The following is a 24,099-nucleotide window of genomic DNA, read 5'->3' on the forward strand; positions in this document are numbered from 1 at the left end:
TACTAATATTATTTTTAAAGGTCCTAAAACCTTTTATTACAGTCGATTAACGAATCGGGTTTTCTGGACTAAAAAATCTAAGTGTTCTTTTAATAAAATTGTGGCTTGATGGTATTGTTTTATGGTGTTAATTTAGCCTAATTTGCCCACACAGCAATCACAGCATAGCCAAGAGATCTTCCTTTACTACCTACATGTTTTTTCTACGCTACCATCACCTTCTTAAATTCGTACCCATTCCCAATCACCTTAAAGTATCAAATTGAAACGTACCTTGACCAACTCCTTCAGTCTCTCTCTGTTGTAGTGGGTTCCAATCTCCTCTCCTAGGAAGTAGTCCAGGAGCTTGCTTGTAGGCCAAGCGAGGGGTGCGCAAATGCCCATCACGATCTATACAACAAAATAAAACTTTTAGTTCATTCGTTTCAGCCAAATGACGTCCACTGCTGGACAAAAGCCTCCAAGGAATTCCACAAAGACCGATCCTGGGCTGCCCGCATCCAGGCACTTCCCGCGACCTTTATCGGATCTTCGTAAACCTAGTGGGAGGCTTCTCCCCGTAAAACTTTAGTATTAATACTTTTTCATTTTTAGTTTCCAGCTTTGTTAAATTAGGGATTAGCTCTCAGAAGTCCGAATTATTCTTTTTAGGAGCAACGGGGAAGCTCTTGGCTTGCATCTCAATTGATGGTAACTTAAGTGATCAGGCCGAAGGTGGAAGCGAGCTTCACCCGGAATCCTCGACTACAGAGGAACTGGCTATCTTACCTCCAACTGCCGGAACATAGCAATCTGTTAAACTGTCAAACTCTGTCAAATCTGTCAAACTGTTAAGATTGATGCTATGGCGACGGACTTAGGTAAAATGGTGGTCTGTCGCCGTAACAGCAATGTGAACAGTATTGTTGTATTTCGGCAGTTAGAGGTAAGATAGCCAGTTACTCTGCGGTTGAGGATTTCCTGTGAAGCTCGCTTCCACCTTCGGCCTGATCATTTTTCATTTCAGATGCAGGCCAAGAGCTTCCTCCTGGATAAAAAATATAGCATATTTCAAGATGTATCAAGTACCAACCTTCATAATCCAAATACTCTTCGCTCCGACCAATAGACCATGTCTAGCGCAGATGGCCTGAGGCGTGATTTCGGCAATAAACACGATAGCCAACGTAGATCCTATAACAGCCACAAGACCTGACGTCAAATCGTCCAGGATAACCGTAAATGTACTGTTCACAGCCACGTTACTCAACAAAATTGTACATAGAAGATAATTTCCGTGTGCGCGCACTGGCATGATCGCTCTGGCGTACTTTCTTTCCTTCTCCGATCCTGTGTTGGCTATGATCTTCAATTCTGTGCGATCTAAGGCCATCAGACCAAGGTTCAGACCAGAGAAGAGAGAGGCAAGCATCAGGAGAATCACGATCAGCACCAGAGAAGCCCAAAGCGGCAACAGTTTGTTGTGCGTCGCCAAAATCTTCCAGTCTTCGTTGCCTTGATGGACAAACTCGTCGTTTGGAGAATTTCGCGCGCAAATGTAGAATTTGTAGCCCTCTAAAGGCGGTGGGGCTGTCATATCCAGGATAGCAGAATCTTCCTCCGCTGAAGTTACCTGGAAATAATGCATTTATTAGTGCTTAACTCAGTCAGTACTTGAGGTGTGGGAGCGGCACGGGAGGGGTAACATTGACATATTATGACGTGACCGAACCTGACCGAACATATAAATCTGAAGGAGATGTGAAGTCTAGCTGACGTTTGATATTATTCAATACAACATACATCTGTTTCCGCAATTTATTACACCAAGACCTTAAATACGAAATTATGTCGAATCGTTTTGTGATAAATTAGTAGGTATGAGATTTCAAAGTTATCTTTTATGAGCATATAGAACAATAATACACATAAAAACTTTTATGGACATTATCAAAGTCATTCAGCTTATGGATTTAGCTGATTTTGATAAGGATAACAACATTTGTAATACATTAGGTGAAGTGGTGATCAAAATACAAAAATAGTTTAAAATATCTCTACAATTTCGAAGAAGAGAATTTATACATAATTGCAATGGGACATCACAGAGACATGAGAAGTAAGGTCACAGACTTATCAACTCGGAAAGGGATCAACATCGTATCGCCTATCGCGCGCTGTCAATTGCGAGGCGTTTACGTTACGATGCAGATAAGTGTACGTTGCAGTATGGAGTTTCATACAAAGAATACTGACCACCTCGAGTTGATACGGTTACGATCCCTTTCCGGGTTGATTGATAAGTGCGCTACGTCCTGTAGCTGAATTTTAAAACCACTTATCAATTTTGAAGATTGATATAAATTAGAGATAGCTCGTTCCCACGGCAACCTAGTTTTACGGGATCCAGTATTGCAGGGCTGCTATACTATACTGGACTATCGTCTAAAAACTTCTTATTCTCATCAGTCTTTTTATTTACTAACCTTATAAACACCGTTCAACAGAAAATGGCAGTTGGTCCCATAAGCCTCTGGGTAATGCGTAAATGCAATTTCTGTATTATTCGTGAACCCTTCACCAAACAATCTCAGTAAGAACTTCGTCTCTCTCAACACACTGGGTATCATTCCGTCTACCACCTTTGGTTCTTTTGCTGCTTCATCTACTCTGAGTCCCATCAATCTGACGGGTCCATTAGGTGTCACATTAACCCTTTTAGGGCCTAGACTAGTCTCATTCACCACAGAGTTTGTAACGGGTATAGCAGCTTCAGTTACCACTGTACTGTCAGTCTCGTTTTCCACTTGACGTTTCGTTCTGGAAACCTCCACTTCTGACATGTCTTCAATTTCGGCGTTCTTGTTGACTGCCACATCGTTTTGCAGACTGAATTTGTCGTCGGTTTCGACTGTTTCAATACTGTTGTCTACGATGTTTATCTCGCCACTCTGTAACGCTTCTTCGATCTCATTTTCGAACCTGGAACAATTGAGAAAGGGTGTAAATATTTTATGTTTGCTGAAAGATTTGTTTATGGGCTATGCTCGGTGTTTCTTTACGAGATCGAATCAGAAATGAGGAGATCCGTAAACGAACTAAAGTCATACATACATAGCCCGACGGATTAGCAAGCTGAAGTGGCGATGGGCAGGGTACATAGTACGCAGAACTGACGGCCGATGGGGCAGCAAGGTTCTGTAGTGGAAGCCGCGTACCGGAAAACGCAACTAGGGACGTCCACCCACAAGGTGGACCGACGAACGCGACCAACCGGGTATCATGGAAAGCATTGGGGGAGGCCTATGTTCAGCAGTGGACGTCCTATGGCTGAGATGATAATGATGAAAGATTTGTCAACTTAGGCGACATGGTCCGAAAAAGTAATTAATTATATCGTAAAATAAATGGGATGAAATGAGTCCCAATCAATCATTAGAAATAACAAACTTCGTAAGATTAATATTTTGCTGAACCCTTCTCACAGCTAGGGCAGAAACTGTTAGGGCAGAAAAGTCCTCGAGTGTTGACCACGGGCCAGAAGACACAGAGTGGACAGGCGTCCCACTAGATGGACAGACGAACTGATGAAGGTCGTGGGAAGTACCTGGATGCGGGCAGCGCGGTCGTTGTGGAAATCCTTGAGAGAGGCCTTTGTCCAGCAGTGGACGTCATTTGGTTGATACAAACGAAAGTAAATTTTATCAGTCTCGAATAAAATACTTTTTAAATCCGGTGTAGACCGGGTCCGGTAATCGAAAAATAAAAATAAAATCTACAATCTCCGGATGTACTGACGTCACACTTATGAATTTAATAACTAACATTAAAACCTCTGTCGTTTATGTGCCACCAAACAATTGAATAACGGCGCCCGCGCATAATTTGAATTTCAAACTGAAGGTCCTTGACCTCTTGGCACATTGCAATGAGTCGGTTGATTGTCACATGACTAGTAATTAGTAATGATTTAAATCGAATCCCAACTAATATTATAAATGCGAAAGTAACTCTGTCTGTCTGTCTGTCTGTCTGTCTGTCTGTCTGTCTGTCTGTCTGTTACGCTTTCCCGCTTAAACCTCGCAACCGATTTTGATGAAATTTGGCATAGAGATAGTTTGAGTCCCGGGAAAGAACATAGGATAGTTTTTATCCCGGTTTTTGAAACAGGGACGCGCGCGATAAAGTTTTTCTGTGACAGACAAAATTCCACGCGGGCGAAGCCGCGGGCGGAAAGCTAGTAACTAATATTTCTCTAATATTATAAAGAGGAAAGATTTGTATTATTGTGTAAGTATGTTTGTATTGAATAAGCTCCGAAACTACTGGTCTGATTTGAAAAAATATTTTTGTGTTGGATAGCCCATTTATCGAGGAAGGCTTTAGGCTGCTGTATAACGTCATTCTACAGCTATTAGGGGCGGAGCAGTAAAGAAAAATGTTGCAAGAACGAAAAATTTTATTCAAACTTCAAACTATTTTCACGCGTAGGTACGAAGTCGCGGGCACAGCTAGTAATAAAAATAAATCAAGTTTAACTAAACTTTTACATAATGTAGACTCAGCTTTAGAAACGCTGACGTGCGAATTTGGCGCGGCTCGCAAAATTTCCGCAAAATGACGTCACGCACAATCAGAAACTGTATTTAGAGTGATGACGTCATTTGATTCCGCTGTCTTCAATTTGGACGTTTTATTCACGCGTTCGTGTCGTGAAGTTATTTATTTTACGGATTCAAGTTCGATTCCCAGTAAGGTCAGTTTTTTATGTGGAAATGGCATTTTTAACTTTATTGAGGAAAATTAATTAAAAAAGTTAATAGGTAGGTACCTAAAGCTTGTAAAGGATTCCCAAAAACTTTAGTGAATAATTTTATAATTTTTAGGGTGGGGCGATGTCGATAAGTGTTATATCGATAAAGGTAAAAAATCCATTATTACTACTATTATTTTTATTGATAGTAGTGAGTAATCTGAAGCTTATAAATCCACAGTCACGCAGTGATAAAACTATTCATCTAAAAAAAACAAAATTATTAATAAAAACTAGAAAAAAATCGTGCGAAAAACTACAATTCTATTACTTATTATTATTAAAAACTGTTGACCGAGGTCCAATAAATCCTTTTATATTTTGTAGATCGTACGCTGCTATTTCTTATTGATTCTACATTAGCTTGAGAATGTGGTTCGGGTTATTATTATAAAAACTCATTTATTTCTGCAAATAGGCTTTTAAAAAGCACTTTTACACGTCCCTGTATTAACCCTACCACTGCTTCGGGACAATAAATGGGTGGGCCAGTGTTGAGAACAAGCAGCGCAAGAAAATCTGTCACTATTGTCAGCTATTATGTACCAAAATACCAAATACGTGTAAAATATCGTTTTATAAACTTTTGTCAATAACTTTTATGACACAAATATTATACTCGTAATGTCACGTAATTATCAAGTCGTAGATAAGTAAGCGTAAACTCTTTTTCTAAAGTCATAACACTCATAACACCGTGGGCGTTAAGTAGGTAATATAAAGTTGTTAAGATTTTAACTATTCAAAGATTTTATGGTCGTGTCTGAACGACGATACGCCATATTTTATTGTAAACTAGACTGTTATTCCTTTATTTTATGGACTTCTAAGATGGTATAAGACAAGCTGATCAGAATAAAAATTATGTTAGGAATCTTTCTCAAGAAGACAGCGTTTTATGCCGGAACTGTTTTTTGGAGGAACCGAACCGTATCTGTACCCTGAACGGGATCCTGCATAGCTGTATCCCGCGAATCTGGTCTGCCATGGGAACGGACCCACGTTACAATGCGGGAGTACACAGATTACTAAAAAACTTCAAATCACGTGAACAAAAATGGTCGTAAATAATGAAAACGACATTTTTATCGGTCTCATCAAACGACTTGAGTGTAATTTGACATCTAGTATCTCGTTCTCTCGCATTCAATTAACATAGTTTTTGATTTAGGGGAGACTGGCCCAAAGCGGGCACTCCGCCTAAAGCGGGCACCCCCCTCTAAACTTACACTCATTTGCTCGACTTGTTGTCTTGTCTTGTTAACGTTATCCCCCCGCCCCGCCGCTCCCGCGGAAGTCGTGTGCGCTACCTCCGAGTGACAACACCACGCGTGGACAGCGATAAACGAAATTCGTCAATTTTATTTGAAAAAACAAAGGTATGTTCGTTGTGTTTTGGATTAAACTGAGTGACGTACGTTATTATCAATGTATGCGTAATGTGTTGTACCTACTTAACCGTGTTTTAAGGATATTTCCTTGAAAATTATTAAAAAGGAATTATAGTTTATGTTTTATGAAACGTGGTGTGGCGCAAAAGGCAAAGTGAGCAGGGCAAAATGAGCATGCTCACTTTACCCTCTTCATAGCGATATAAACTAACTTGCTTTTATTGTTAGTCCTCTATATTTATCGTGTAGGTATAGTCCGTTTTTATTTGCTAGTCGAACAATGTAAACAATCTTTTTATAACGTTTAAAGTAATATCAGTGAAAAAAATTAATAAATTAAATGATTTGAAAAGATATCGGCGTTCAACGATTACTTACCTACATAATAGGTTGTGAGCTTTGTGTTTATCTTATTTTAAAACGAATTATTTCGTTAAAAAGGAATATTAAGATTGTTTACAATATTGGACAAGCAAAAAAACAGACTTTAGTGTCGATATTAATCTCTTATTATTTGACTTTTTAGATGGTAAATAAATATAATAGAAAATCACAACAAGGTTCTTGAAGTGAAGCTGTAATACTTCAGCTCAAAAGCTTCAAAATACTAGAAGATAATGATTCAAGACTGCATTATTCAAAGAGAGTTCCTTCTGATTAGTTTTATGTTTTAATTTTTATGTTGTTTGATGAATTTTTATGTCTAGAATCTATTTTTTCGCAATACAGAAAGTATGATTCTCCTTCTGTGTTTGAATAGAAACATTCCTTATTATTCAAAGGTCAAAATTATACAGGGTGTTAGGTAAATGGGTATATGAGCCGACACTAGCCCATGTTAACATAGGCATATAAATGGTATGGTGAAGTCAGAAATTTGATATCATGATTTTAATTTTTTTAATTTTCATACAAAATAAATTTTACAAAATCCGATTTGTATGAAAATTAAAATAGTTAAAATGAAGATATCAATTTTCTGACTTCACCATACCTTTTATATGACCATGTTAACATGGGCTAGTGTCGGCTCATATACCCATTTACCTAACACCCTGTATAGTAAAAATTAAAAAAAACTATTGCCCTCTGCATGCCCATTTTGCCCGTGTGCCGGTGCTCGCTTTAGGCCACCCCCTCGGGCAAAGTGAGCAAGTGATAGTGTTTCGTATTTGAGTGCCTACTTTTTATATATTAGACAAATGAATGATTTGAAAACGCCATGTCAAACTACAATAAATGTAGTAACTGATCACGATAAAAACTTATTCCGTTTTGCTTATTCTGTGTGTTTTTTTCCTACTTTACCTTAAGGTGCCCGCTTTGGGCCAGTCTCCCCTACAGTTAATTTTTATGCAAAATAAATAGTCTTTCTTTACTCGATGTTTCGTCGTCGTTCATACTACATATTTGCCTATTTACGGGCTTTCAAAGTCTGTGAGCTTCGTCAACAGAAGGCCTAGCTATTGTCAATAAAGATTGCGTGTTGCGGACATTGGGTGCGTCCAAATATGTACACAAATCGCACATGGTGTTCTGTTTACCTGATTCTGATGTTTGCTATGTCACTCAGAGGCACATAACATATTATTTTGTATGACTCATATTATGCCCTGTGGTGGTTCCAGTAAGTAGAGCATAGTAACACCCCCAATCTTCCCAAAGAAAGGTGATATAAGGACAAAATTAAATATGCGAACATAAGTCTCCCCAACCAACCCGTCTATCCACCCACAAGGTAAACCAACGGCCTCATAAAGGTAACAGGAAGGCGCTGGATGCAGGCCGCTACCAGCCGGTCATTATGGAAATCATTGGGAGAGGCCTATGTTCAGCAGTGGACGTCCTGTGGCTGAAATGATGATGATGAACCGGTCTGGTCTTCGTGGGGATGTGTAGGCCAAATCCTCCATTTGCCTCTGGTATAATTAGAAAGGACGTGCTCCTGCAGTGGAGACTTTCAACTGATGATAATTTAAACGTTCTGAAGTTCCACATCTATTATTTTTTAAGGTTTTTAAAGAGCGTTAAAATTATTTTTAATAATAATAATAGACAAGACTATTCACTTAATGAGTTCTTTAATTTCTGTGCGCGTAGATTCTAACTTCTAAGGCTGAGTTGCATCACCTAACTTTGACCGTAACTATAAAGATAACCGGTGTTTTTTGTATGGAGTTTGACAGATTTTAGACGTTTGTCAAAGTTAAAATAAGATGGTGCAACCCACCCTATGTACAGAGGTCGCATGCACTAATAGTGATGTTACAGTAACATTATAAGGTTGCATAATTTTTATCGATAAAATGCGTGTAATGCGTAGGTTAAATATTATATTCTAATTTTTTCTACAATGAACTTACAGGGGCTTGGAAATTCAAGAAAAGGATGGCTTGGCCATGCCTTTTTGCTCGAATTGGCGGGAGCTATAGTCCTCATATACTTATTTTTTATTATCCTTGCAGAGATATAAATCCATTATCAATACTTAAATTGTCAAAATCGTGAGCACGATGTAAATAATGATGTAATGATAAATTCCTATAATCTAACTAAAGAATAGGTACATCAGTGGCGGATTTACAAATTTGCCGCTAGTAGGCCATTCAATTTTTGCCGCCCCTACCTACTGACTTTTGAAATTCAATACGTTAGTTTAATCCCGTTATTAGTATGATTGTGAACTTAATGATATTAAGCTTTTCTTGACTTAAAGTAGATCGTAGATAGTTTTTAACCCGTTTTAAGCAAGAAAAGCTTCTCTCACCTGAACAATTTGTCACCGGTGTGCACAGAGCCATGCGAAGTGCTATATCCAGTATAATTAGCTAAGAACTACTTAAAGGTAAACAGAAAGACCAAGGCTTGGTAATACAGGTGGCCCAGAAGAAAATTCACTTTTGAAAATTCAAGGAAACGAAAACTGTACATTTTATAGAACTTTAACTATTGCAATTTAAAGAAAATTTAATGCAATTTATTTTTAAATTTACCTTTATTAAATTACATCGCCCAGGAGATTTCCTTGACGCTTACAACATTCGATCAACCAACATACATCAAAATCTTGGAATGCGTTCGTCAGAATCACCTCGAAACCTATTTTCAATTTTTTGCCGAATACTCAGCTTCTGTTGCTGCATGGTTGTTGGATTATAAAAGAATACTCTATTATTAATGTAACACCACAAAAAATAATTTTCTGGAGTGAGATCAGGGCTTTCTGGTAGCCAGGAGATGTCACCCCTGCCTGAAATTATTTTTTTGTGAGAACATGTCTCTTACCATCTAAATGCTCTCAGTTGAAGTGTGACACACAGCCCCATCTTGATGAAACCAAGTGCTCCGGTCATAACCTTGCGAATCTTGCAGCTTTGAAATAAACCAATTAAGCAGGGGTGAAATCTCACTGCCTCTAAGAAGCGCTAATCTCATTCCAGCAGACTTCTTTTTGTGGGGTTACCTTATGAGCAGAGTATAGGTACTCTAATAATCCAAAAACTCTGCAGCATTCATCCATCCTGAATCCATTTTGAGGTAACTCTAAGGGCTCCTGCACACGACGCCGCCACCGCGCCGCCGCCGCGCCGTCGCCGCGCCGTCAAAGCATATTATAACGCGCGGCGCGGCGGCGGCGCGGCAGCGGTGTTCACGCGGCGCGTATAAACAATGCAAAGGCGCGGCGCGGCGACGGCGCGGCGGCGGCGTGGTAGCGGCGTCGTGTGCAGGAGCGCTTACGAAAGTTTTCCAAAATTTTGATGAATGTTGACCGAATGTTGTAAACGTCAAGGGAATCACATGTACGATAAAATTTATAAAAGATAGTAAATTTTAAAATAAATTGCACTAAATTTCCTTTAAATTGCAATAGCTAAAGTTCTACAAAAATGTACAGTTTTCGTTTCCTTGAATTTTTTTTTTTTTTTTGTGATAATGATTTCTGCAATCAGTCGCCAGACTATAATCAGATATGTTGAGTTGAGTGTCATTTTATTGTTAAAGAGCAGCTGGCCTATGCCTAAGCTGTCTTCTTAAATTACGTGGTTTCTTTTTAGCCTTTTAACCACGTTGTCATTCTCCAGTAATCCATAGGCGAGTGGATTGGGGTAATGAGTAAGACGTTCAATGTGCAGTTTCTTGTATCGCTCTATTTCTGCGGCCACGGTTTCAATGTTCAAGTACTCGTGTATTTCATCATTCCTCGTGAACCACGGGACATTCGCAATATTCCTCAATATGTTGTTCTGCACCCTTTGCAGGCACGCGATATTACTCTTGCTGGCAACTCCCCACAACTGGATACCATATGTCCATATTGGCTTCAGGATGGAATTGTATATCAGAAGTTTATTGTCCAGGGAGAGAACCGAATTCCTGCCCATCATCCAATATAGATTCCTGAATTTGTGGTTAATTTGGTCTCTTTTGAATTTTAAAAAGTGAATTTTCTTCTGGGCCACCCTGTAAGACAATATACACAAAGTTGTGGAGAGATGGTGCTCGTGCTAGGCTCCGAAGATCCTGTGTTACGAGTTTTTTATTTTGTTTTTATTGAAACGCTATTGGAATATTTTAAAATTCATGATCACATAAGTACTAAGTATATATTACAGTGCGTTTATTAATCGTTTATTTATGTATGGATTGTGTAGGTATACGTAGAATAGGCTAGTTTCCTAAAAAAATTTTTTTAGTCCGTAATGTTTAATATCAAAAAATATTGGACACATATATTTTTATTTGTCAATCTAACAAATAATTACATAGTTATAGTGCGTTGAAGTTCCGCACGACGTCACAACGTGCGGCACTTTTATGCACGCATTGCCGTCACGGGCCTCTTCTTATGAACTTTGGCGCGCTTTATCTCTTTAAATTTTCATTAGTTTGAAAAAGTGAAAAATACGTGTAGAGTATTTTTTGATAAGTTAACTGACGGACTAATTAAAACTCTTGCTTTTTGACCCAGGAAACATCCCTATTGTAATTTTTTTCCTGTAAAAAAAATTGCTAAATTTGCCGCCCCTCTAAATCTGCCGCCCTAGGCACTGGCCTACTTGGCCTATTGGTAAATCCGCCACTGAGGTACATAACCTAATTCCTACAATAACTTTAGTAATACCATAATTCCTAGCTGAAACAGAGTTGGCACCAAACAACAATAATAAATATCTTAAATCAGATGCAAACATAGTAAAATATCATGGATCTCGTTAGAATAACATATCGGTGTTGACATACTTTTCGTATCAGTCGAGTATACTCGTATAATCTGTGTAATCATCTAAGTATACAAGTCAATAATAGTAAATAGTCAGATTTTTGAAAAACTTAAAGAAACAGAGTCGAAGCTATTGTAGAAAGAAAACAATATTTCTTTCTATTCAAAAAGAAAAGAATCTTTTTCAACAACGGCTATAAAATGTGCCATGCCCGTTATTTTATTTAAAAAAATATTTTAAAAGTAACTTTAGGTACCTAAATCTATACTAATATTATAAATGCGAAAGTAACTCTGTCTGTCCGTCTGTCTCTCTTTCACGCCTAAAAACCACTGAACTGATTTTGATGAAATTTGGCAGGGAGATAGTTTGAGTCCCGGGAAAGGACATAGGATTCTCCAGTTTTTATCCCGGTTTTTGAAACAAGGACGCGCGCGATTAAGTTTTTTTTTCTGTGACAGGCAAAATTTCACGCAGGCGAAGCCGCGGGCGGAAAGCTAGTTAAATATAAACAAAAATCTGTTTTTATTTTCCATTTTCATCATTACTTTTCATTATTCAGACACTGATTACGAGTTGATATCACATGGGTGGGGTTATTATTTTGTGTCTAAAGTAGAGCGAATGACCTTGGCTACCAGCTATAGCGAGTTCGAATCCCGCTTGAAGCGTCCAACACTGATAAGCTCGGATGTGGGTACTGAATTACAAATATTTACACTCGCTTATAAATATGAGGTAGCATTGCGATGTCATGACTAATCATACTATTATTGCGAAAGTAACTCTGTCTATTTTAAATGTTGATACAGAAATCAGAAATGTTGATACAGATACCTTGAAGAAGGTCATAGCCAACTTTGGCCGCAAAAAATGTATAGCAAAGTAAATGATAGGCTGAACACCCTTCATTAGACAGTCATCATCATTATCATCATCTCAGCCACAGGACGTCCACTGCTTAACATAGGCCTCCCCCAAAGCTTTCCATGTTACCCGGTTGGTAGCGGCCTGCGTCAGTAGCGTTTAGCGTATTAGACAGTAGACTACCATAAAGGTAGCAGGAAGCGCTGGATGCAGGCCGCTACCAACCGGGCTATGTGGAAGTCATTGGGGGAGGCCTATGTTCAGCAGTGGATGTCCTGTGGCTGAAATGATTATGATGATGATGATGAGACTACCATAAAAGTAAAATAAAGATACTCAAAAGAGACTCTTAATAAGATCTTATAAAATCTTATAAAAACTTATTGCACCCACAAATAATATATTAGTGTACCTAGCCTGACCAGGAACATAAAAACCCTGGCATAGAGGCGCGTCAATTGCATCGTAATCGGGGCTCTGGTCAGGCTATACTACTATTCCTAAATTAAATTATGCAGTCTGTTATAAACAAACAACGATCGAAACCACAGACAATGGCTACTCTACAAATATTTGTGTGACGCAACGCTAAATTGAACTATTAATAGTTTGCTGTCATTCCTACGAAAGCATAACACATGCGCGTGGCGACTTCAAATGACAGACGCCTGTCTAGACTTGGGGAAACACAGAACACTGCGCTTTTGACTAAATAAACATTTTTTCTTTCTTTTTTGCTTTGGTAGTTAATAAGACCAATAAACATGTTATTGGAACCTGCGAAAAGAATTAATAGTGTTTAAAATCAAATTGTAATTTTTCATGCCTGCGCGGTTTCATAAAAATGTTCACTCATTGTTTTGATATTTATTTATTTATTTTTGGGAAACATACACTGTTACAATATAATTTAACTCAGATGCCGTAAGAAAACACTTAAACCAATTAAGTTTCCACAGTTAAAATTCACACAAAAAATTGGGCAAACCATAATGAAAATTTTGTTGTGAAAAATATAAATATAAATATAAATACTCTTTAAATTAACTAGGTATGTAATGATTTGATACAAAATATTATATGAGTGCATAAAAAAATATTGTTCTACGTCCGATGACGAATAATAAGTCCCAAAAAATATTTTTAAAACTATCCATGAAAAAGGATACAACACGTCCCTATTTTTAATTCTAGTTAAAAATAAATACAGATATCGAGTTTTTGGTACATAAGTAAACAAGTCACATCCCTAGCCAAATTCGAGTTAATGTAGCTGTAGTAAAACAACACCATGACCTCGCGCAAAATATTTGCGCTGGCCTGTAAGGGACAAACCACACTTATCAACCCGGAAAGGGATCGTAACCGTACAACTCGAGGCGGTCAGTATTGTTTGTATGAAACTCCATACGTCAACAACGTAAACGCTTGGCCTCGCATTTGACAGCGCGCGAAAGGCGATACGGTGTTCACCGGTGTTGACCTCTTTCCGAGTAGATAAGTCTTCTGCGATGATCTTTAAGGGTGAACTTAGGAGAATGATGATTTACCGTCTTATTTTAACCATAACTATAGCAATAAACTTTTTTTTTTGTATAGAGTTTGACAGACTTTTAACGTTTTTAAAGTAAAATTATGCAACCCAGCCTAAGTGTGGTATTGCCCTAATAACACCGTCTGGCGTCGCGTCGCTAAAATTAAACCGAGCACGCCCGTAAACAATGCGCACGCGACGATCGGCACTCCCAATAATTGAAATAGAATTGAATTGTTTTGTTTAACAAATAAATGAATTGTTTGACAACAAAGTGTAAAATACGAGTTTAGCAGCTGTTTTGTGAAATACGGGATAAACTAATCCCACCTCTCTTTACCACCACGGCAACTTTAGTTTAATAGCAAGGTTCTACTACAGTTTGGTAGCAGAATAGATAAGTTTGGACTACAGTTAAAAAAAAAACTTTAGTTTGTCTTTAGAACCCATAATGACAGTGTAAGTTTCCCCTGGGACAAACTTGACCTTCACTGGTTGGGTTATTGGCGGTCAAGCCGTAGATCCTGGCTGACAGGAGTTGCAGCGGTGGGAATAGTCACGTTTGTCTTTAGAACTCGCAACAGGGTTAGCCAAATGTAAAACGGTTGCAGAAATTTAGATTTAATAATGCTAGAATATCTCCTTTGACGGCCAAAATCTATTTATAAGTAGACTAGCGGCCGCCCGCGACTTCGTACGCGTGGATCTTGTTTTAGCCCTTAGGGGTGGAGTTTCGTAAAATCCTTTCTTAGCGGATGCCTACGTCATCATAACATCTACCTGCATGCCAAATTTTAGCCCGATCCGTCCAGTGGTTTGGGCTGCGCGTTGATAGATCACTATGTCAGTCAGTCAGTCACCTTTGAGTTATTATATTTAGTACATAGGTAGATTAACCATAGGCTAATGACTGTCTTACATTACAAAATTAAAAGACATTATGTTTTTATTATACTAAAAGCCAGCTTCTTGAAATAAATTAGATTTTGACCATCGCGTGACCAAATTAATGGAACTATCCATTTGGAACAAGTAATCAGTATTTATTAAGTCGACCTTCATAAAATACGTTTATCGACATCTATAAATGCGAAAATTGGACAACAATAAGCGTAGTGGTGTGCTGTAGCGGCGGACGAAGAATGGCATTTATCGATATTTGTTGAAAGTCGATGGAATTCGTGGTTTGAATGTGGAAGTGTTGGAAAAACGTTATGGTAAAATAATAGATGGGAACCATTTTTCAAAATATGAATATAACAAATAATAATAAATTAATATCTTTAGACATAATTTTACACTGCGCCTCTAGTCCCAAACTAAGTAAAGCTTGTACTATGGGTAAGTACCTAACCTACTAGACAAGGGATATAAACATAATAATAGTATAATTATAATGTAATTTTTGGAGTTCCTTTGATAAAAAATAAAGAAGACACTGTATTATCGCGGTATTTGCAATGCGTGAAGACGATACTGTGAGATTTGCGCCGTCAAAACCGCGGGCTATCTGCTAGTTACCTAACTACACGTGTAAATTATAAGTTTAGATGTCCTTCACGTGTTTGTGATTTATTTTTGTCGATAAAATATCAAAAAAAATAGATAAAAGATAAAACATGTCAAGCTTTTCAACTACAGAAGATATCGATAGCTGTTTCATAATTTGAAAAAGGGAAGATTATTTTACGCCAAATTATTATAGTGATCCTAATCAATAAAATAGATAATGTAATCAAACTAATCCCAATCCCAACTAATATAAACTAAAGTAACTCTGTCTGTCTGTCTGTCTGTTACGCTTTCCCGCTTAAACCTCGCAACCGATTTTGATGAAATTTGGCATAGAGATAGTTTGAGTCCCGGGAAAGAACATAGGATAGTTTTTATCCCGGTTTTTGAAACAGGGACGCGCGCGATAAAGTTTTTCTGTGACAGACAAAATTCCACGCGGGCGAAGCCGCGGGCGGAAAGCTAGTACTTTATAAGCGGTAAAGTCTTTGCTATCATTAAATCACTGTAGTATTAATAAGGTTTTTTTAATGTGTCTATAATAGCATTATACAATTAATCACTGAATCGTCATTATCACCATGCGGCCACGTCAGGCAAAATATTTTTGAAAAAAAAAATGTCACAGTCGGTTATTGTTGATTTGCCACGCTTTGGCAATTTCCATACATTGAAAATAAATTCGTTAACAACTTTGGACCGTTACCGCCTTAAACTGGCCGTAAATGAAAGAAGAAAAATTATTTATTTATTCATTTGAGAGCAAAGAAAAATGGGCAAAAATGTATGAAATAAATCACGCAAATAATACAGGTGCTTTGATAAATACAGCGATGTATGAATGTTATTATGAGTCGTAGGTTATTAAATGATAACCTTTAAAAATAATAACTAAAAATATTTAGCTAGATAACTATTAAGTCATCCATGCCTTGAATGGAGGAAAGTCAATTTTTATTTCGAACTTCTCCTGTATTCTTCTGATTATATTATGGTTTAAGACATTTATTTCATCAAGAAACATTTTCAATTCATTTGTTTGTGAAACAGGAATATTATTTTGTTAGTGATACAAGTGCCGGAACGGTGCGTGTTAGTAATTTAACAAATCTTAATAATGGTAAATTCTTTACGGGTGCCGTTAATGGCAGTTAGCTATCCCCCGGGACTACTCAACCTTCACTGGTTGGTTTCAGTGACAAAACCAAACTGTAGATCCGGTCTATTCCACTTTGATCACCCACGGATACGATGCCCTGGGTGATCAAAGTGGACTCCAGTTAAATTATTATTTTAGTGTCCAATTATACCTCTCAATAGTCTTGTACATGTCCAATTTGTTTGTTGCGGTTTTTAGAAAATATCAAAATGTTACAACAATTGGACATGTGACTATTCAGAGGAGGTGTGATTTGTTTGTAGGTGATCAAAGGATACTAAAATAATAATTTAACTTTAGTCCACTTTGATCACCCAGGGCATTGTATCCGTGGGTGGTCAAAGGACACTAAATTGTCGCTGGAAGTCCACTTTGATCACCTGGGTAATCAAAGCTAGGTGATCAAAGTGGAATAGACCGTAGATCCTGGCTAAACAGGGGTTGCAGTGGGGTTATGAGAAGTAGAATAATCCCATTAGCGGTAATGTCACAGCTGTAACGATCACTTTAAGGAAAAAATATACAAAATCCCTCTGCAACCATGACTCATTACTAAATGAATTTACGCTAATATAATTATTAATTTACAATAACCAGTTAGGTAATAAACGAAATAAATCGTGTTTTGTCTGATTGTGAGTGTGACATACCTACATTAAACAATAATCTATCTGCACCTCTCATATTAGTTAGTGTAGATTTGAAATTATTGATTTGTAATTATGATTTTATTAGAACCACCTATACCAACCGGCCATTAAGGAAATCGTTGGGGAAGGCTTATGTTCAGCAGTGGACGTCCTATGGCTGAAATGATGATGGGAGAAGTACCTTTTATTAATTATCGTAAGGGTTCGTTTCTGCTGCTATAAATGCTGGATAAAGGCCTCCCCAAAGATTTCCATAACGACCGGTTCTGCGCTGCCCGCATCCAGGTATTTCCCATACTGTACATAATTCAAATCAATAATCGAGTTTTAACAATATTATTTTTTTATTTTTATTTTATTGTTAGGAAAACAAACAGCATTCTATAACACATATAGAGTTACCAATTAAACTTCACATTTGCCAAAATAGTTTTCACAAATAGTTTATACATAGGTATCGTTTTTAAAAATTGAGTAAACAGAAACAGAAAAAGAAATTATTGTCATGATAGTCTTCATTTTAAGTTTTAACTTAAAAACTTTTTTGTCATAATCTTTATTTTTATTTTATTCTATCGATGTCGATAGTCTGTCGCGGCACAACACTACCCACTTCCGAATAAAAGCAATTCAGAGGTTCCGGGGAGCGGTTCATTATGGATGACCGAGGCTTGGTTCCTGCCGTGGACATTATTAATTATTTTTATAAAAACAGTTCGGAAATCATGATTTTAACCTACCTAGTGACTTTTACCTTACCTTGCTATAAATTCGGCGTAAATTTTGCTGAAGTCGGTTATTTTTGTATCGTTCGTTCGTTTCAGCCAAATGACGTCCACTGCTGGACAAAGGCCTCCCCCAAGGCTTTCCATGATAACCGTTCTTTCCGCGACTTCTTAACTTCGAATATAAAACTGTGTGGTTCCAGTAGACTAGAGTAAAATGGGACCACTATACACCGAGGATGTCGTAAGAAGGGATAAGAGACAAAATTCCCCAACCCGTCTGGCCAGATCCTCCATTTGCCACTGGTAAATAGAGAGGGTCGTGCTCCTGCAGTGGAGACCAATAATGACCAAGTTTTAGACAAGACAAAAGGCAATAGGAGAGCGGGAAGACAGACAGTACTTTATTTGCATCTTCCGTTCCATTGATTTTGGGAGAGTCCCATAGATAAACTAATTTTTCTGCATAACCTGCAGGTAAACTGGATGAGAATGCCTTATGGCATTAAGTTCGCCTTATGTTAAAATTTTGACATTAAAGTATAAATAAATAAAATAAAAATAAATAACGCACACACGGATAATAAAATGTTACAGTTCGCTTCATGAAAGAGGCAAATTACTTCGTTCGTATCAATTGGTTAAAGGGTTCTTTACATTATGAACACCTGTGTTAGTTTTTCGAGCAAAAATACCGAAAAATATTGAGATATTCTAGTCATTTGTAAGTTTTGTAACCCATTATCGCAAACATGAGTCCAATTAGGTAAAACTAAACTAATTGAAACTACATCAAGCCAGTCAACTGCCGATTCGCAGTCGACCTTGTGAGTGACTGGCCAGTTTGGGAGGACATGCCACACTAATTTATTAAAACAACATGTAGTAATTAATTTGGATGTTTATTTTTGTTTGAGTGCATACTTTAGCTGTCTAGCTCGCATTTATTACATACTAGCTTTTGCCCGCGTGAAATTTAGTTTGTCACAGTCATAAATTATAGCCTATATGTTATTCTGGGTTATAAACAATAATACTGTAAAGTTTCATCAAAATCCGTTCAGAAGTTTTTGCGTGAAAGAGTAACAAACACCCAGACATCCACACAAACTTTCGCATTTATAATATTAGTAGGATAGATAATAGGATCTTGGAAATTTTAATTGTAAAAATATAAAAAGCTGACAAAAGGGTGACTGATTTCTTCCGCCACTTCTTCACAGCACTAGCAGCTATGCTATCCCGAAGTGGTGATAGAAATAAGTGCCCTTAAAAAGGGTAATAGGGCCTACCAACATACTAATAAAGAATTTAATGTTCAGAAGTTTTTGAAAGATTTAATAAAAATACATACACTATTAAAATAACTCTTTAGCGTCTTACTCTTTAGAGACAAGACCGCCTACGGTAGTAAGTACATGGGTCGTAGAAATTGAGTAAAAACCGTATGGAAAATTCAATTTATTTCAACCTAATGCCTCTACGGATTTTTGCCCGCATCCAGGTGCGTCCCACAACCTTCACCACATCATCAGTTCACCGAGTGGGAGGCCTGCCTACACTACGATTTCCTGTCCGTGATCGCCACCCGAACAGTGAAGTACCTACCTACATTTAAGTATTTGGATTTCAGGGCTAAAATCTGCTAAAATGAAGTATTTTTTCTTGGAAATATTGAAAATGGTGTCAAGTGTGTCAACCCAATTGAATTTTTATCAAACCAGATTTATAGAATAGCTTCTTATGCCTTCTTTATCTAAGTAGTTATCAATTTATCTCTTGAGTGCAGTAAAATGAGGTTATGGCCCATGATTCGCGCCATTTTCAGTTTATTACCGCCATCTTAATTTTTTATTTTACAGCTGTCATAAAACGCCATTCGTGCAAAATAAGGGCTGTCGAAAAAGAATATTTAAATCTTTAAATTAGATAATTTAATATTTTAATCTTATAGAGCTATTCGTTTCAGCCAAATGACGTCCACGGCTGGACAAAGGCCTTCCCCAAGGATCTCTACAACGACCGGTCCGGTTGTTTGTATTGTTGCAATGTAAGCGTTTAAAAAGCGCTTTTAGAAAGAAAGAAATAAAGGCCAAAATTTTTGTCCAAAAACTTCCAGGGCGCCCTTGTGGCCATAGTAGGCATCCATCCACTTTCATCAAGTGTAAAACACCTCAATAACATTGGGTTTTATGTACAAGATTGTGAACATGCCCTAAACCCTTACTTACTTTAAATTACAAGGCACATAAAATAATGAGCTAAAATTGCCAAAAAATTACGGGGCACAGCCCTAACCATCATTTCGGCGCCACGCCAAAATGGCGCGCGAGTGACGTCATCTGTTTATTTTCAGCAATTCCAAAGTGTCACCGGTTCACGTCCAGTTTCATCCGGTAACGCGGCACTGGCAAATTTTTGGATTGTAAACTCATATTTTTGTGTAAAAAGACGAAAGATTTTATTTTTAATTCCTTTGCATTATTTTAGTTCTTTGTTCTGAAGATTGTAAAAAAAAAGGATCCTTTCCCGCTTTTTCAGTTTTTTTTCTAAAACATTTTTTTTGTTCAGATACGTACTAACTCTGACTCTGAAATTGCTTCAAAGTAGTTTTAAATTCAAAATAACATAAAAGTAAACTCAAAATAATCTCAACACTCGACCTAAGCTGAAGGATTTTATTATAATAATAAAATGTCACCGTGTTGACTCTAGTATAGCTTGCCAAACAGATATGGTTTTATCTGTCTGTACATTAAGTACTTTGTGATAAAAATATTTATTTCTGCTAACGACATCGCCGACTTTAGCCTTTCGAAAAAGTAAATACTGACAGAAAGTCGCAAATATTGTGGTCTTTTTTATCTGTGACAGTTGAAGGAAGTCAAAAATTCTGTGACTAATAAAAGTTTAATCTCTCGGCTTTGACCTAGTACATTTTGTCAAAAAGCAGTGATAGGGTTAAAATTTTACGGGAATTTATAAAAGCGCAATTTAAATTTCTGATTAATTAGTTTTTGGGTTCTTTTCTTTAAATAGGAACAAGCAAAGGCGTAAGACATTCAACCAAACTTCCCGCCAAAACCTTTTTTTTCTTTTAGTCAATTTTACGGCCTTGGGTTCTAGGTCTAGCACTTACTATGTAGTTCCCGATACGAAGGAGTTTGAAAATGATTAGTAATATTATCACAGAATAATAATAAGTACTACGTATAGAAGTTTTACTTCGCGAAGGTATTTAAAAAAATGTATGCTCAATGTCATTAACAATATGGTGTAATTTAGCTTGTCTCAAGAGTCAAGCACCATTTTGTTGACAAACGTCAGTGATCGGCACTGCGCCGAAGCTATAGGGCTGACTTCGGTAAAATGATGTGACGTGAGTGCCAAACTGCGGAAAATGGCGGAGGAAATACATGATTTAGCATGAATTATCATGAATAATATTAACTACTTATTTACCTCTCAGTGTCTTGAGGCAACTTAAAAAAGTACATTCTGTGTTTTTATTATTATTTAGGCAGTTAAATACTGCACAGTATTTAGTACACCATTTTCTTTATTTTCTTCCATCATACACAAGAATACACGTAATAAGAGTGTCAATGTTCGCTCGTATGTGAGGCCTTGTCGAATAGTATCCTGTAGGTGGGCCATCGTGCGTTTTGTTTTCGATGTAAACTCGCGGAGATGAACAGGCCTTATTCTCGAAGTTATCAGCATTTTTGTTTTATTGTTGTTCTATGCATGAAGGTTACAACTTCTCCGGTTTCAAAACAACTGCCTATTATTTTTTTATTGTTTACTTGCATAACCACAGAGTCAATAACATCTTTAGTGGTCTGTATTCTCTCCCGCCTTTTTACTGCGACCCGTTCATTGACTCCAATTTGCCGGCGTATCTTTGGTACACTTTATTAATATTAATCAACTTTAATCGTAGTGTATGGCTGAAAAGCAATTTATGGCTATTAACTGGTAGATTAAAGTTTTAAACTACGATAAAATCATTCGATTTGGTGTTTATCATAAACAAAACTCTTGCAAAGCTTATAACGGGTCCCACAACTACGGGACTATACCCAGCTCTCGTTCCCACCGCTGCAACTCCTGTGTAGCCAGGGTCTACAGGTTGACCTCCAATAACCCAACCAGTAAAGGTTCAGTAGGAGTAGGATCCTACCTAGGGCACATCTAACTTTCAGAGTTGAATGAATCAGATAATAGTAGGAGTTCGAAGACCGAAGTTGCCATATTGACTTCCCTTATTTGTAAAATTTGAGGCTTACTAAAAAGGATTTAAGAATGACCTAAGCATATAAGGACGTAATTATTAAAATGTTTTACACGAAGACACCAATGGTAAAATCGGTTTGTATAGCACCCACATTCTTTAAATTTCAATTAGTATCTACATGAAGACTACCTACTTAGTAAAATAGACTCCTAGCAATAGTAGTTTTATGCCCGTTTTCACCATCAATCCCTAATTTTTAAGTGACCCCTATGGTGTCAAAACTCCTGTTATGTGTTACCGTGGGGGTCACTTAAAATTAGGGACTGATGGTGAAAACGGGCATTAGACTTTTAGCAAAATAATCAAATTCAAGTTCGTTCATTTTTGCAAGTAGGCTCCCAAAGAGCACTCTGCCACTGCTTCGGGACAGTAATACTGGGCCAGTTCTAATAAGAAGCAGTGCAATGATGTAAATTTTAGTTGCAATAAACTCAATGGCCTTTGTAGCCGTTAGGGCAGAAAGTGACTTCAAACGTTCTCGAATGGCGACAACGCACCGGAAGACATCATAATATTTTAGCGTCCACCTTAGCGGACTGACGACCTGTAAGGTTTCGACCTACACCTGGATGCATGCCGATAGCTAGTGGTTGCCGAAATCCTTGGGGGAAGCTTTTATCCAGGAGTAGACCTCTTTTGCAAGAAGAAATGTGCAAAGAAGTTTTCACACTACCTTGAAAAAATAACTGTTACAACGAAGTTTTTGCACTGAAAAGTTTTTGCCTCACACGTAGGCGTCTATGTAACCATATACATAATATCTGCACATAACACCCACACATCCAAACTTGAAACTTCTCATATTTTAATCACCAATTATTGTTCATCAGCTGACTCACAGCAAACCACATTAACATTGATAACGGCGGTATGCGCCAGTTTGTTTTGTCAAAATGTTAATTACTTAGTCTTATTTGGAATTAGTACATCATCATCATCATTTATTCAATACTTAGGCTCTTTCCAGTACGGCTAGCACGAAAAACTTTCGAGTTCAAATCGTTTGCGTACTCGAATCGCCATCAGAAGATTTAGTACGAAAACTACGACAGCGCCTTTGTGAACGTGTCGTAAATTGAACTTAGTATGAGAAATGGTTGAATGAAACTTATTTTGAGAATCAAAATTGTCACATTATCGTTTAATTCGAAGGTTGAGTATTGAATTTTGTCGAATACGCAAACGATTCGAAGACGAAAGTTGTTCATGCTAGAGGTACAGGGCGCTTATACACGTGCCGAATATTTTTTATTATGCATGACAAGGCAGTATTTGACCGCAATCACACCTGGTGTTAAGTGAGATGCAGTCTATGATGGTGTGCCCTGTAAGAGCCTATTCACTCTCGCCTTGCCCTACCACCACTTCGGGACATTTCATTTTATGGGCTGATGCTGAGAAGTGGCGGAAACTCAGTCATCTTTGTCATTTTCAGCATCACTTCAGCCACAGGACCACTGCAGACGTTGAAAATGCCTTCCCCGGACTTCAAAGATTTCCAGATTGGCCGGTTAGAAGTGGCCTGCATCCAGCATATTAGGTACATTCATTTTCAATAATATTCAAATTAATTTCATCTCTGTACATTATAAAAAAGAAAAGCAATGGTCGATTTTATAATGCCAAGGTTACGGAACTCTGTTCGTAGCGCAACGGAAATGTGAAAAAAAGAAAAAGATCAAAACTTAATTTGTGTAGGTACGGCCAAAAGACTTGATTCCAGGCCAGGATCGCCACATTAAAAAAGGTCTTGCTTGAGTCCTGTGACTGTCAGGTATTTCGGCGGGAAAAATATTTTTGGCGGGTTTAGTTTGTGCCGTCATCCTTCTACAAAAATTAAAATTATTCTGCACCTATTACAAATCTCCAAACAGGTTACGCAAAAATAGCTCTTAACTCCAAGTTATTATTTTTACACACATTACATTTTCCTCAAATCCGTAGAGGATT

The 24,099-nt window shown here is 37.5% G+C and overlaps 1 protein-coding gene across 1 annotated transcript in view; it reads right to left on the reverse strand.

Annotated features, from left to right (window-relative positions):
* LOC135086142 (unextended protein-like) overlaps positions 1-24,099 on the reverse strand; it is a 49,415-nt gene that overhangs the window by 22,526 nt on the left and 2,790 nt on the right. Inside the window, exons 2-4 of the mRNA XM_063980945.1 lie at positions 2,466-2,961; positions 1,073-1,612; positions 274-390 (exon numbers count right to left, since the gene is read on the reverse strand). Coding sequence (XP_063837015.1) covers positions 274-390; positions 1,073-1,612; positions 2,466-2,961 — 1,153 coding nt within the window. The remainder of the gene's footprint in view (positions 1-273; positions 391-1,072; positions 1,613-2,465; positions 2,962-24,099) is intronic.

This window comes from Ostrinia nubilalis, chromosome 30 (genome assembly GCF_963855985.1).
Source record: "Ostrinia nubilalis chromosome 30, ilOstNubi1.1, whole genome shotgun sequence".
Lineage (NCBI taxonomy): Eukaryota > Metazoa > Arthropoda > Insecta > Lepidoptera > Crambidae > Ostrinia > Ostrinia nubilalis.